This window comes from Filicampus tigris, chromosome 13 (genome assembly GCF_054856515.1).
Source record: "Filicampus tigris isolate MCC_2025a chromosome 13, RoL_Ftig_1.0, whole genome shotgun sequence".
In the NCBI taxonomy this organism is placed as follows: Eukaryota; Metazoa; Chordata; class Actinopteri; order Syngnathiformes; family Syngnathidae; genus Filicampus; species Filicampus tigris.
The window spans coordinates 23,657,525-23,672,553 of record NC_141229.1 but is presented as its reverse complement, the minus strand read 5'-3'; the positions used below and the strand labels follow the sequence as shown (position 1 = coordinate 23,672,553).

The window sequence follows — 15,029 nt, the reverse complement described above, 5'->3', positions numbered from 1 at the left end:
ACAAAAAAGTGGTAGTGTATTGACAAAAGGCAACCACATTTCCCATGCGCGCCAGCTCATAGGTTCGTGAAATCCTGAGCTCTCGCTGGCCTGCAAGTTGGACTGAATTACATTTCTATTGCCAGTGGCTGTGTGAAAGATGACTAGCGATGAGGTAATGAATGTAATTTTGTTTAAACAATACTTTTGTTTTTTTGTTTGTTTTGGGCTTCTGCCATGACACCAGTAATAGCGCGTAGACGTTCGAATCGACTTCCGTCCTTATAGCAAAAGGAGGAAGTGAGTATGCCGTAAAGCAATTGAGGACATTTGTATTTTTTTTTTGTGTGCGCCAGGGTTTCTCCCGTCCTCCTCAAAGTTGCTTAGTGCAAGTGAAAACGACACAGGATGCTGCATAGACATATCTAGCACATATATATATATATATATATATATATATATATACCTGTCAATCTACACCACATAGACACATATGGTAGAGGTCCCTCTTATCCAATGGGATGCCAAGGAAGATAATAGCCAATGGCAGAGCCGCTATGAGTACGTTGCGTTCAGGAAACTCTGGAGCTGTGAGTAGCAGCCCATACTGTATTTTTACCTTTCGTATCCTGAAATTTCTTTCGTAACGAGGCAATATTTTCCTGTTGAGGCGTTTCGTAACTTGAAAATTCCGTATGAAGAGACGTTCGTAAGTAGAGGTACCAGTGTCATTGTTTCATCAAAAGAGTTGTGAAAAAATAAGGTCAAATTCTTGCCCAGTGCTGCTTTAAGACTACAAATTAAACTGAATTTTAAAGAGAGGTTTAAATTTAACCTGCCATATTTTAAACTACATAGGTTTAAAGTTTGGTGCAACAGAATTTAAACTTAAACCATGACTTAATCTAGTCTTAAAGTTAAACATTGTTGGTGCAATCCGGCCTTTGGGTGTCCCAAAATGAAAGTGTAAGATTGTCAATAATTGTGGCTCCCTGAAGAGGCCGTTGTTCTTTTCATGGTGATAGAATAGCGTTAACGAATGGATGTTGGTAAAAGGTCGCTCATTTTTGTGAAGCTGTATTTTTGTGCTTCCATCACTTGATATCACTGTTCCCCCAACCCCATCACAGTTACGACGCTCTGAAGAAGATGAGGAGAAAGAGGAGGACATTGAAGTCCCCAAGGCTATGGGTGATATCTTTGAGTCGCTCGCTGGTGCCATTTACATGGACAGCGGTATGTCATTGGAGACGGTGTGGCAAGTGTATTATCCAATGATGAGTCCACTGATTGGTGAGGAAGTCATGAATTTAAACATTTTAGATATCATTGTTTAGTTTTGAAATAAGTGAAATTGAATGATGTGGTTCTATGGACAAAATATGCACAGTGTAACCTCAGTTCACAAAAAGTTAATTAACAAATCGATGTAGAAATGTTTCATACAAATATTGCTTAAGTTCACAACCAATGCTTCAGTTCTGCTCAAATAGCATAAACATCAGCCTCACATATTTCAGTTATCTTTGTTTTTTTTTTTGTAAGTATAGCTCCCAAACCGTAACTGTGTCTTGGAGGGGCTGGTGCCGTTGAGCCCCCCCCCCACCTCCACCCCCCACACACCCCACCTACACCCCCAAGAGTTACTAATCGCCTTGACTACAAAAGATGCTGTAACTTGACCCACATGATCAAATGTTGTCAAAATTTCACACATTTGATGAGAGTCTAGGCCTGAAAACATCTACAAACTTATTTTTCGTCATAGTGGTAACGCCATGCACTGGCTCAAGGAAATATATTTTTATTCTTTTGTGTCCACCCAGTGGTTTAACCAGATTTACCTCATATTTACTCAGAAGAGTGTTTAGGCATATATTATGTTGTTACACAAAGTCTGTGAATTTTCGAGAAAAGCTGTTGCTTTGGCAACCCACTGTTTCCCAAGAAAACAACACTATTTTTTAGGGTTAAAACATGCACGAAAACTCATGGAACTTTGCAAGAACATCAGGCCTGACAACAACATCAACATTTTATTAGGTTATTGTGCAAGTTTTAAAAAATGGCTCAACAAATTTTTGGAGAAGCAGCCCCAGTTGCATATTTCACCAAGAGCTACAAAAACCTAGACCCAAAAACAAATCTCTTGGGGCCATATGTTAACCCTAAGAGGACGTCCACCGTTTTGAATTGCTGCATCTAAATATGTTAGAGATATAGAATTAAAGCAATGCTTTTTATTTCATCCAACACTATTGCCGCGGTTTGCTGAGAAAAATTACACCAATTATGTTGGTCTTAACCTTCGTGAAAGATTATGAAATTTGACACACACATCACACTTATATTCACTATTTTATGAGATAAGGAAGAACCACGGCACATCTAAAGGCCTAGATACACCAATCCGACGTCGGTAAGCGTCGAGGCATCGGATTGTGCCGTCTGATTGATGTAGGGAACACCGTCGTAAAATCGGAACCTCGTCAGGAATTTGACACACACATCACACTTATATTCACTATTTTATGAGATTAGAAAGAACCACGGTTGAATGTTTCACCAAATTCTACCCAAAATTGGAGGCACATCTAAAGGCCTAGATACACCAATCCGACGTCGGTAAGCATCGAGGCGTCGGATTGTGCCGTCTGATTGATGTAGCGAACATCGTCGTAAAATCGGAACCTCGTCAGGAAGCGTCTGGTGGACGTTTCAGCATGTTTAATCGTGAGTCGTGACATTTGGCCTCTCTGATTGGCAGTTAGCTAGCGAATTAACGTACAGGGCAATAACAGGAAGTGACAAATGCGGATAAACACTGAGCTTGCCTTTGCTGCCTTAATCTTACAAGTACAAGAGCAAGGGTTGACAATGTTAGAATTTCACGATACTGTGTCAAGAGTGTGAGGGTTTATCTTCGCATGGGAGTTCATCGTGAGTGAAAAATACAGCTGAATGCATTGTTTACGTTTTTATAATCTGCCCCCGCCCAATAGCTTTCCGGTTAGCTTTTTCTAACCATGGGGAATAGTGATGGTATTACATCTCACGCATGCGGAGAAATTACTTTAATGGTCAGCCGTCAGTCGGCCCGATGCCACGAGGGGTAAGCGTCGGTCCAAGTTGGGCAATGTTGGATTGGTCTATCTAAGGCTTTAACAGCCCAAGACCTACAAAAGGTCTTTGTATCCCTACTGTAAACTCAAAAGTAATACTTTTTTAATTTCCTTTCAAATTTTGCCTAATTTTTGGTCTTTTATAGAGGTCATATTTGACCAAAATAGCTTTTAATCTGGTGATTAATTAAAAAAAAAAAAAAAATCCAATTCCAATGTGCCAGTATCCCAACATGCCAGTATCCCAACGTTGCCAGGGCTGTGATGGGCCTTTATAGCTGCTCGCAGCTCTACTTATTAAGGCCCGAGCAGCGACCACCGCGAGTTCCCTATTATTTTTGTAGAAATTATTGTTATTATTATTATTTTTTTTGTTTTTGTTATTCTTCTGCAAATTAAGCAGATAGAAACATAATTCCAAAAGAATTTGAGAGCTTAGACGTGGCTTTCACACAGACCCGAGTTTAATTATTTACTGTTTCAATCGAAAATGTAAAAATAAAGTGTCGGTGCAAGGGAAGCACTATTTTTAAATTAAAAAAAAAGAGTGGTGATTAACATCCTCACTTATTTCAGAGACCCCACAACCGCCTGCCTCCACCATTACTGCCCGAAAAAATTTCGGGACATCTTCTGCGGTCCCACGACATTGTGACGTGTAAATTCTGATGCATATCATTGGCTAAGAGACAGAGAATTGGATTAATTAAAAAAAAGATGTACCCCCTTTCCTGGCTTTAAAGATAGAAAGACGCAACAGCACGCCCAACTCTAGCGATAGAAACGCGGCTATGTTCTCCCGGCCCTAACCCGTTGCCACTCCAACCTATTTCATCCTCAAATGTCCGACGATTTCATAATCCATCATCAATGATCATATTACGTCGACAAGTGTCCAGTAAAAGTATTCCAGTAATATGGTTAGTCCACAACAAGCCTGACATCTATAAAGCCACGTTATTAGCTGCTGCAACCGTTACAGCTTGCTATGAGATACATATACATATTACATATATACATATTTTCCATTGTAGATTGAGTTACCGTCGACGGATTTAGACACACGAGCTTTCAAAACATAGGCTGGACCTTAGTTTGATTAATTGCTTACTTGATCCAATAAACTAATGTTTCCCATGTCAGAGTTCAACAACAGCCAATGAATATATTCCATGCGTAAATAGTGCCACCCCTATATATGGATGATTCGTCAGTTATGTTTGCAGTCACAACCAAACTTGCTAAGCTGGTGATTGACGCATTCAACGGCCAATGAAATTCTTTAACAAAAACATGGAAACTGTTTTCAACAAAAACATCGGGCGTAATGTGCGTAATACACACTTTCAAAGCCCAGCGACATCAGGGCTGTGCGTCAGAGCGCACGTCATATCGCGTCACCTTTCTGCGTTTTTTTAAAATCTGGATGTAGGATATGATAGCGCCAAGTCTTACTTTTCATTATAACTCATGATTGTTGAAGTATTCCACAATGGCAGCCTTTTCCCCTACGTATGTGAACATGGTTGCAACATGATTGCAATGGGATTCAAATGGCACACAATGGTTCGCCTGGACATCCCCTTGATAAAACTTGTGTAAAATGCTCATTTTCTGTCGTATTATTGTCAAATTTGAAATGGAATTGGAGGAGCCTTTGAGCTGTAATCCTGTCGTGTTATTTTAGTCCACCACCTAATACACAATTTTCCAGGCAGATTTTTGGAAAAGAAAAAAAATAGGCGGACAAAATCCGCCTTCTCTTATGTATTCAAACTTCCATAATTCAGTGCCAGTCGCACTTAAAAAGATTCTGACAGTTGAGGAGAAAAATTCAAAGTGTTATCTTTAAAAAAATACCAAAACTATGCTGATACTCCAAATGGTTTCACTTCACTTGATTTCAGTTTCATTTTGGGTGCACCTTTTTAGGCGTTCAAGTAAAAATACCAGGAGAGTGGCAAGGGTGGGTTAATGGAGGTCACATTTTAAAGAAGTCCTCCTAGAGATTTAATCGGTTTGTCTTGAAACTGTGGGTGGTTAAGATAAAGATGTTTAACTATAAATTAAAATCAAAGCTTTGAACCAAAGCAAAGCTTTTAATTTAGCCGAACGCTGCTGCAGTCGTGACGTGCTGTTTGCTAAGAAAAATAACGCAATTTTTGATGGTATTAAAATATGTGAAAACATACGAAAATTAGCACACACATCACATATTAGAAAAAAATTGGCTTAGTTGCTCCCTCTACAATTTTTTTTACGATACAAACCCCTGTTGAGCCCTACTCTAAAATCACCAGGAAGTTGGATGTTTTTAATTTCCTTTAAAAATGTTGCCTAATTTTTGGCCTTTTATAGAGGCCATATTTTATCTATGTAGCTTATAATTATAATGTACTTCATTAAAAAAAATCAAATTCCAATAAAAAAAATCAAATTCCAATGTGCAAGTATACCAAACGTGTCAGTACTCCAAATGCCAGGACTGTGAAGGCTCTTTAAAGATGCTTGCAGCTCTCGTTCATAAATGTTTACTCAAAGCAGTCAGTAGATTTACCCACAGTCTCGTCACATTTGTCCAATTAAATTACCAAACCCGTCACAGTGGACCAATAAAACCGTCCGAGTCAGCCCTCCGGTATTGGGAAAGTTCATTTTCAAGTGCAAACTAGACTAAAGTTCAGCTCTCTAATTTTAAAATGAGTTCAGTTCAGTTCATAGTTCAAATTTAATTTTTGTTTTAAGTAAACTCATTATTCCAAAAATTAACTAATTCATAGATATATTTTTTTTATCCAGGTTATATGGAAAAAATATTCTATCACAATATCACGATATATATATATATATATATATATATATATATATATATATATATATATATATATATATATATATATATATATATATATATATATATAATCACGATAATGATATACTACAATATATTTTCAGTGATTGTAGTAACTCATTCACTGCCAGACATTTTTAGACCCTCTTTTACCCTAATGTTTGAAAAAAATTAAAAAATATATGAATAAATTCCAGGGATTGAATGGCTTGACTGTGAAAAGACAAATACCTGTAAATACGTCAATGGCAGTGAATGAGTTAAATGATATACAACATATTATGACTGCTTACCTTTTCTCACCTAATTTTGAAGCGACATTAAACAGACCTATATCATATCGCTGGCGTCGGGCCAAAACCACAGCGATACAAAATTTGGTGAATTTCACGTTTTCTAAAATCTATACTGTTGGTCAGTCATCACGGGTGGGTGTTATTTTTACACATTATAAACTAATCTAAAGTGAAGAAATGGCTTGGTCTCTTTCTCAAGGAAATGGTAATGATTGAACAAACTTGCCATTTTGGAATCTCCTGAAAAGTGACTATTTTGGAGGTACAAGGTTTTGGCCCGACGCTAGTGATATGAGAAATGGCATCCACTAGTCATGTTATATAAAATTATCAAATGTAAACAGAAGCAAAGTAGCCTACATTATTTTGCACAGTTGTAGATATCAATAGAAATAAGAGGCATAAAAATAATGCTTCTGCCAGTAATTGATTACATTTTTTTTAAATTAAGATAAAAAGATGAACTGTAATTGCTGTAATGATGTAAGGTAATTTTGATAACGTTTATTGTGCAGGTCTCAAAAGTCAAAAGCAAAACTCAGGGCTGTATTGTGAAAACAAATCATATTAGTACTCAGTATATTATATGCATACATTTTTTTAATTGCTTTTTGCCAATATTAATATACTTTTAATCTTCTAGGACACTCCTCCTAGGATAACGAATAACGGACGCTAAATGTTTAGTAAAATGCTCTGCAAATAACATTACGATAGCTTTGGTTTCATGCGGCCCCTGAAGCCCTTTTTAAAAACGAGAGTAGCTGAGCAGAGCACGCCATCAACCCCATTCGTTGTGTATGTGGTGAGGGGTGGGGAGCACGGAATGGTGCTAAACGTTCCTTACTATCATCCTGGTCTTGTTTCGCTGCAAAATAATAGAATGCAACGACGTAAGCTCGAAGTGCATGCATTTTAAAGCGCCTGCACTATGGTGTCTCAGAGAGATCATACGTCACAGCCTTCCACCAATTTCTTCAGCAGAAGTACAAGCAAAATGTTATCACAAACAACTTCTAGTATTATCTCAAATGACAAAGTAAGTGCATTGCATTTGTTACACATGCTGTATTCTTGATGTGGAGGAATTACGTTCGTTGAGTTTGTCTCCTTCGGGTACCCGTAGCAGAAAGATGGCAGCGCAACATGGCATCCTCCTGTAGGGGAGTAATGATGTAATATAATTAGAGATTCATTACTTCACCTATGATTATGTAAAAATATGTACGTTGATGTGACAGAACTTTTTTTTTTTTTTTGCATATTATTGAAATTAATAGTGGGTTTTCAAAATGAATGAACTTTGAAAAATCAAAACATTCTACACATTACTTTGTCACTTTTCATTCATTTCATGTTTTGTGAACGTATTACTTTCTGACCTGTTTTCCCAAAGAACAAGGCTGTAACATCTTAATTAATTTTATGAAAGCCGAGGATTCCACTTTACTCAAAGGCTGCAGGTCTTCGACAATATACTGAAAACCCAGGTCTTCCAGCTGTGGCTGGAAGATGACAACAGAGTCTCTACCTTAATACGCTATAAATGTTTTTTGGGATGGGATGGGCCTTCTTCGACTTGCCGTTTATTTTGATTATTTATTTATGTATTTATTTATTCATTCAGTCAGTCAGGCAGCACATACCTAAAAAGGCTAGCAGGGTGCTTTAACCCATTAAGGCCTAATGCGCATGGCAAAACATGTCTCTAAAGCCTAGGGGCGACTTTAGAATCATTATCTAAAACCTGAAGTTTTCCGAAATTTTCAACACCTACAAAATAATTGATATCTCAGCCCCTGTAAAACATAATTCCAGAAAAAATTGAGAGCTTAAACGTGTCGCTTTCACACAGGCCTGAGTTTATTATTGAGTTTATTTACTGTTTCAATCAAAAATGTAAAAATAAAGTGTCAGTGTCAAGAGTAGCACTTTTTTTAATTGAAAAAAATCAAGTGGTAATTACCATCTTCTATTCTGTTACAAAGCCATCGATATAGTCATTGTCTGCAAACCGTAACCATATATTCCCGATGGACTGGATCGACTGGTTCAAAGTCCACTAGTGCGTCCGCCATTGCTGCTCGAAAAAAGTCCAGGACATCCTACAGTGCTCACGACACCGTCACGTGTATATTCTGCTGCATTTCATTGTCTAAGAGACCGAGAATTGGTTAAAAAAAAGAAAATGATGTATACACTTTCCCAGCTCTAAAGGTAGAAAGATGCAATAGCCCTCCCTTCTTTATGCTGCGTTTACACCAATCGCGGATGAGTGTTCCGCTTCGCTTTGTTTGCAGGCGTTTGACCGCAGGAAATTTGAAACTTGAATGCCACAGACGTTTCTTGGTGGTAGACAACGACATAATTTTTCGACATCGCAATCAAGTGGCTAACACAGTGCTATTGCAAACAATATTGCTGTCTTGGTAAAGTCCAACAGCTGTAAAAAAACAAAAGAAATGAAAACGTACCAGGTATACCAAGCTCCTCGTTCACGGTTCTGCAAGCCTGGTCTCTTTTTTTCGTGTCCCGGTAGTGATAGCTGGCTGCGTACAGCTCGGGATGTCCACAAACCGAAGCGATAATATTTCCCTCCATTTTGCGCTCTCCACACAAACCCCACTGAGTGTACGGGACGCTGTGTGTGATGCAGTACCCCCCGATGGTGATTGGCTGTCGCGAGGCAATGAGGGAAAAAAGTTCATTTGTGTCAACGTTGGCGAATGGGCGGATTTTCGGTGCTTCGCTCTACGTCCCAATGCTCCAAACACATCATCCACACCACCCCGCACGCAACTGCACTCGCCCATGCGAACTACATTGACATCAATTTAAACGCCCTGACAGAAATGCTCAGTACGGATTTGGTTTGAATGCAGCATAAGTGGTAGGAATGTGGTTACTCGCTCTTGGCCTTGTGCCATTTCAGGTTCACTGTTGATGTAATTGAAGTCCGTATTTGCTTTTTCAAGCTCAGCGTCAGGTTTCCCAACATTGAATTCAAAGTTTAAAATGCAAATGTATTGTGCATTTACAGTAGGGGCTATTTTAGCCCAAACATTCAGGACAGTTTGTTAATTTAAATTCCATTGATGTAACAACAACTGACTGAATAAAAGTGAACAATTGAAAGAGAAATACATTTCTGATACATTTGCCAATGCAATGCATTGCATTTATTATGAATAATGTAATGAGTAATGGTACCGTTTCCTGGTCCAGCAGGGTCTCATTCGCCATATGTTAGGTGCATTAGCACGCACACAGGCGGCGGCTATATTTTCTAGTGCCCACGTACCCATCACACTCCGCCGGAGAGCAGCCAATTTTTCAGCTGTGTGTCTTTCCTCCAAGGCGCATAAAGCACACAGCTGCGGGGATGTCCTTCGTCCACATACGTTATACACGTCATAGTCAGGTAAGATTCGGTGGCTATGGACGTCCATCCGTCTGTAGTTATAGCGTTGGCTACATAGCGCTGAAACGCTCGTAGTATCTACTCTTTCATTTGATTATGGCTACTCTCGCAAATATTTTTTTCGAATTTTTTGTTTGCCCTGAACAAAAGAAAGCGTCAGCATATCGCGTCATTTTACAAATAAGTTGGGTAATCTTTGCATCGCAGTGCCAGGCAGGAACAAATGCTCTCATGCTCGTCTGCCCGGCCCCGCCGCCATCGACCTGCTGGTTCACATCGATATGTACTTTGGATGTGGTTTCTCATCGCTCCGGGAGAGTGGTTGTAAGCGAGTTTATGCTTACAAAGCCTACAGACGACGTTGTTGTCATCTGCTGCATCAAAATACTTTGTATGTACTTTTCTTCCCCAAACTTAGTGTCCCCGCCCCCTACTATGTGTGCATTTGGGCGGGAGGGGGGATGGGGGAGCAATTCTCTCTCTTGGTGCTCAGCTTGTTTACAGAGGCCGAGGCAGAGGCGCGAGGAACAATTTGCATGATACTAATGCAGCGTTTAACCGACTAGTAAAATACTAAACGTTTAATAAATCGTATAAATGGTTATTCGCGCACATCCCTTATATATATATATACACACACACACACATATGTACACATACATACAGTAGTGTGAAAAAGTGTTTGTATTCACACCCTGACACATTTTATTGAGTAGACGCACCCTTTTGACCTAGCACAGCCATGAGTCTTCTTCGGAATGGTGCAACGTGATTTTCACACCTGTATTTGGGGATCCTCTGCCATTCTTCCTTGCAGATCCTCTCCAGTTCTGTCAGGTTGGATAAACGTTGGTGGACAGCCATATTCAGGTCTCTCCAGAGATGCTCAATCGGGTTTAGGTCAGGGCTTTGTCTGGGCCAGTCAAGAATGGTCACAGTTGTTCTGAAGCCACTCCTTTGTTACTGTTGCTGTGTGCTTCGGATCATTGTCCTTTGGAAAGGTGAACCTTTGGCCCAGTCTAAGGTCCTAAGGAAGAGGTTTTCGTCCAGGATATCTCTGTACGTGGCCACATTGATCTTTACTCGTCGTCCTGTCCCTGCACCTGCAGTGTGTGGGTGTGTGTGTGTGTGTGTGTGCGTGCGTGCGTGTGTGTGTGTATACATATATATGCGTGCGTGTGTGTGTGTGTATACATATATATACATATATATATATATATATATATATATATATATATATATATATATATATATATATATATATATATATATATATATATATACATACATACATACATACATACATACATACATACATACATACATACATACATACATACATACATACATACTCACTCGGACTTACTTTTTATCTTCTTTTTCAATATTGTGGAGATTATTTTGTAATGTGCTCTCCATGTGTAAAGGAAGGTGCCTTAAATTGCATTTCAAGGTCTTATTCATTATGAAAATAAATAAATAAAACCTTGTCTTCATTTATTTTATAAAACACTTTTGCTCATTAAATAATTTTAAGAAAACATTCAGCTCAATATGTCTGGCAGAATACCTTATTTATAAACTGTACCATGTATAAAATAAGAACATTCTTATTTTCTAAGTGGTACCGTGTATTTTAAAATAACAAGGTATCCTGCCTTATATTACATTCTTGAATCCTAAATGGCCATATTAGACATTAGGAGTATTTTTTTTTTTTAAATGGGCAAAAGTGTTTTACAAATTAAATGAAGTCTAATTATCGTTTTTCTTTTTTTTTTTTCTTTTTTTTTTGCTGATCCGATACACAATCCGATCCGTGACTCAAAATCCGTGACCGATCTGGACCGTGACTTATGTGATCCGTTGAACCACTAGTGAGTACCACAGTCAATCTCCTGGTACTCATGTGAGTACCCCATGAAAAAGGAAAAAAATTATGCGCACCCCTGTGTGTGTATATACCGTGTGTGTGTGTGTGTGTGTATCACACGCGCACACACACCCCCCCCCCCCCCCCCCCACACACACACACACACACACTAGACAGCCACCACTCCCTCCTGCCCAGCCTTGGCCTTCACAACATCTCAGGTGAAGAACCAGCTAAAGAAGATGAAGGCGAGGAAGGCAGCGGGTCCAGATGGCATCAGCCCCCGGCTCCTCAAATCCTGCGCAGACCAGCTGTGTGGAATTATCCAGCACATGTTCAACCTGAGCCTGAAACTGGGCAGAGACCGCCAGCTGTGGAAAACATCCTGCCTGGTCCCGGTGCCAAAGACCCCCCACCCGAAGGAGCTCAACAGCTTCAGACCAGTGGCGCTGACGTCTCACCTGATGAAGACCCTGGAGGGACTGGTCCTCGTCCAGCTGTGCCCCCTGGTGAGCTGTTCAATGGACCCACTCCAGTTCACATACCAGCCTGGCATCAGTGTATATTATGCCATCATCTACCTCCTCCACACTTCACTCTCCCACCTGGAGAAGGCGGGGAGCACTGTGAGGTTCATGTTCTTTGATTTCACCAGTGCTTTCAACACCATCCAGCCCAGTGGAGTGGGCGGGAGTGGCCCACCACCTCACCACATGGATCCGGGACTACCCCACAAACCGGCCACAGAATGTGAGGACACAGGACTGTGTGTCTGACGTGCTCCTCTGCAGCACGGGGGCCCCGCAGGGAACTGTCTTGGCTCCCTTCCCTCTACACCTCGGACTTCAACTACAGCACCCCTACCCGTCACCTGCAGAAGTTCTCTGACGAATCTGCGATTGTCGGCCTCATCACAGGCAGAGATGATCGGGAGTACAGAGAACTTACTCAGGGTTTTGTGGACTGGTGCCAGCAGAACTGCCTCGAGATCAATGCGGGGAAATCCAAAGAAATGGTGGTGGATTTCTGTAGGTGCCATCACTCTGCACCTGCACCAGTGAATATCCAGGGAACAGATGTTGCGAGAGTCTCAACCTACCTGGGTGTTCATCTGAACAATAAACTGGAATGGAGCGACAACACAGACGCCCTCTATAGGAAGCGTCAGAACAGACTTTTCCTACTCAGGAGACTCAGGTATTTTGGGGTTCAGGAGACACTCTTCAGGAACTTTTATGACTCGGTGGTTGCATCGGTCATTTTCAGGGAGTGATCACCTGGGCTGGCAGCGGCTCGACAAACTGGTCAGGAGGGCCGTGCAATACTCAATATTCCCCACTACTCTTAGTCTAGTTTTATTTTTATCCAATGCTGTTCCTTATATGTCACTTACTTGGAGTATTTTTCCTCTGTACTACGTACAGGCTAACATGAGTGTTTTTTCATACTTTATATGTAGATGTATGTTGGTGTGTATATACATGTGTACATACACATAGTTACTGCGTATATTTACTAGGTTTGATTCTGAATGTTGCCGTTAATGTTATATATTAATGGCTACATTATGCCGCCGTCTTTGCTGCTGTAACACTGAAAATTTCCCCACTGTGGGATCAATAAAGGCCTTCTTATTCTTATTCTTTTATATACAGTGTGTGTATGTATATATATATATATATATATATATATATATATATTTATATATATATATACACATACATATATATATATATATATATATATATATATATATATATATATATATATATATATATATATATATATATATACGTATGTGTGTGTATATATATATATATACACGTATGTATATATATATATATATATTTACGTATGTGTATATATATATATAAATATATATGTACGTATGTATATATATATATATATATATATATATATATATATATATATATATATATACGTATGTATATATATATATATATATATATATATATATATATATATATATATATATACATGGCATGGAAAAATGTTGTCGATTTGTATATGGTCACATTTCCTGTCAAAGTACATGCATCTGAGGGCCATGCAAAGTCATGCGAAGTGAGCTGACCGCTTTTAAACTTGGCCTAACAATTGATGCTTACACGGTAATATGTGATTTCAGACGACATGCGCACAATGCTCTATAAAATGAAAGGCTCATTGGCTTCACCTGGTTTTTAAGGACTACAACTTGAAATTGCACAAGCGAGTGGAAGATTGCTTGGTTTACGAACAGAATTTCAGAATGAATTAAGTTTGTGAACTGAGGTTCCACTGTAATACCAAAAACTGAACCACTAAAATCTAGTGATTTAATAATAATGTATGAGGCTGTAAATGTAACATAAATGTATCACAATTATCTAACTCTGCAGAAAAATTTTCTGCAAATGTGCCCCGTTCTCCTGTAAGGGAGTTGCTCGAAATGGAACCAGAAACTGCCAAGTTCAGGTAAGGGAACACATCTTTATAGCTATTGTCTATACCACAGGTGTCATACTCAAGGCCCATGGGCTAGATCTGGCCTGCCACATCATTTTATGTAGCCCATGAAAGCAAATCAAGCATGTCAACCTCTATGATGTTTGCTAAACTCTGTACCAAATATCAAATTGTCAAATGTAATAGATAATAACGCTGCGATATTTCAAGCATTTTCTTTTTACGTTATTACAGTATCTTGAACAATAGTGGAACAAATGATTATTCTTGACTTCTGATTTCAAAACTAGTTATCCATCACTTAGTTGTGTGCTGTATATGTAATAATATGAGGAGGTGATTAAACATTTATATGGTTTCACAGTCATAACGGCCCTCCGAGGGAAACAGTGACTACAATGTGTAAGTTTAACAAACTTTAAAAAATATATATATCTGCAGAGCTGGGCACCGTCAAGCTGGGCCCATTTTTGGGGCGCAGGGGTGGGGGGGGGTGACACATTTTTTAAAAATGGCTGGATTTTAGTCCGGCCCACTAATCGGCCCTCATGCGTTTGACGTGGTCGCAAGGCGGCCAAATTTCATCTCAGTCTACTCAGTGAAAGGCTTCTTTTTAGGTTTCTTTCTACTCCCGCGTCGGCACAAGTGACAACTGCCTCATTGATTCACATGACTGACGCATTGTGCTGTTGGCGACAGGTCTCTAGTCATCTCGGTCACTTTATGGTTCTAGCAGGCACGATATCCATTGTTGTTGCTGTCTTTTTGAAGCGACGCCCCCCAACTTGTTTCAAAACTTGTGCCCATGAGTATATTAAAGCTGCGCGCAGCACTGACTCAAGGAGTTCATGCACTTCATCCGGCGTTTTCCCTACTTCCGGAAATATGCCGTCGTAAACCTGCTGTGTATTGTGGTTTGCTGGTATGCTTTTATTTTGAAGGACGTGAAGGAGGGGAAGTGTGCAAAATAAATAAGTAACTTGTTGACGCGACTTCTGGCCATCTGTTGGACCCAAAT

The 15,029-nt window shown here is 39.5% G+C and overlaps 1 protein-coding gene across 4 annotated transcripts in view; it reads left to right on the top strand.

Annotated features, from left to right (window-relative positions):
• The window catches only part of dicer1 (dicer 1, ribonuclease type III), a 278,919-nt gene that overhangs the window by 257,819 nt on the left and 6,071 nt on the right, over positions 1-15,029 (top strand). For 3 of the 4 annotated variants that reach the window (XM_086050634.1, XM_086050635.1, XM_086050632.1), the window contains 2 exons: positions 1,110-1,272; positions 13,945-14,020. In XM_086050634.1, the coding sequence (XP_085906760.1) occupies positions 1,110-1,272; positions 13,945-14,020 (239 nt within the window). The remainder of the gene's footprint in view (positions 1-1,109; positions 1,273-13,944; positions 14,021-15,029) is intronic. The other variant, XM_086050636.1, reaches the window with a different exon arrangement.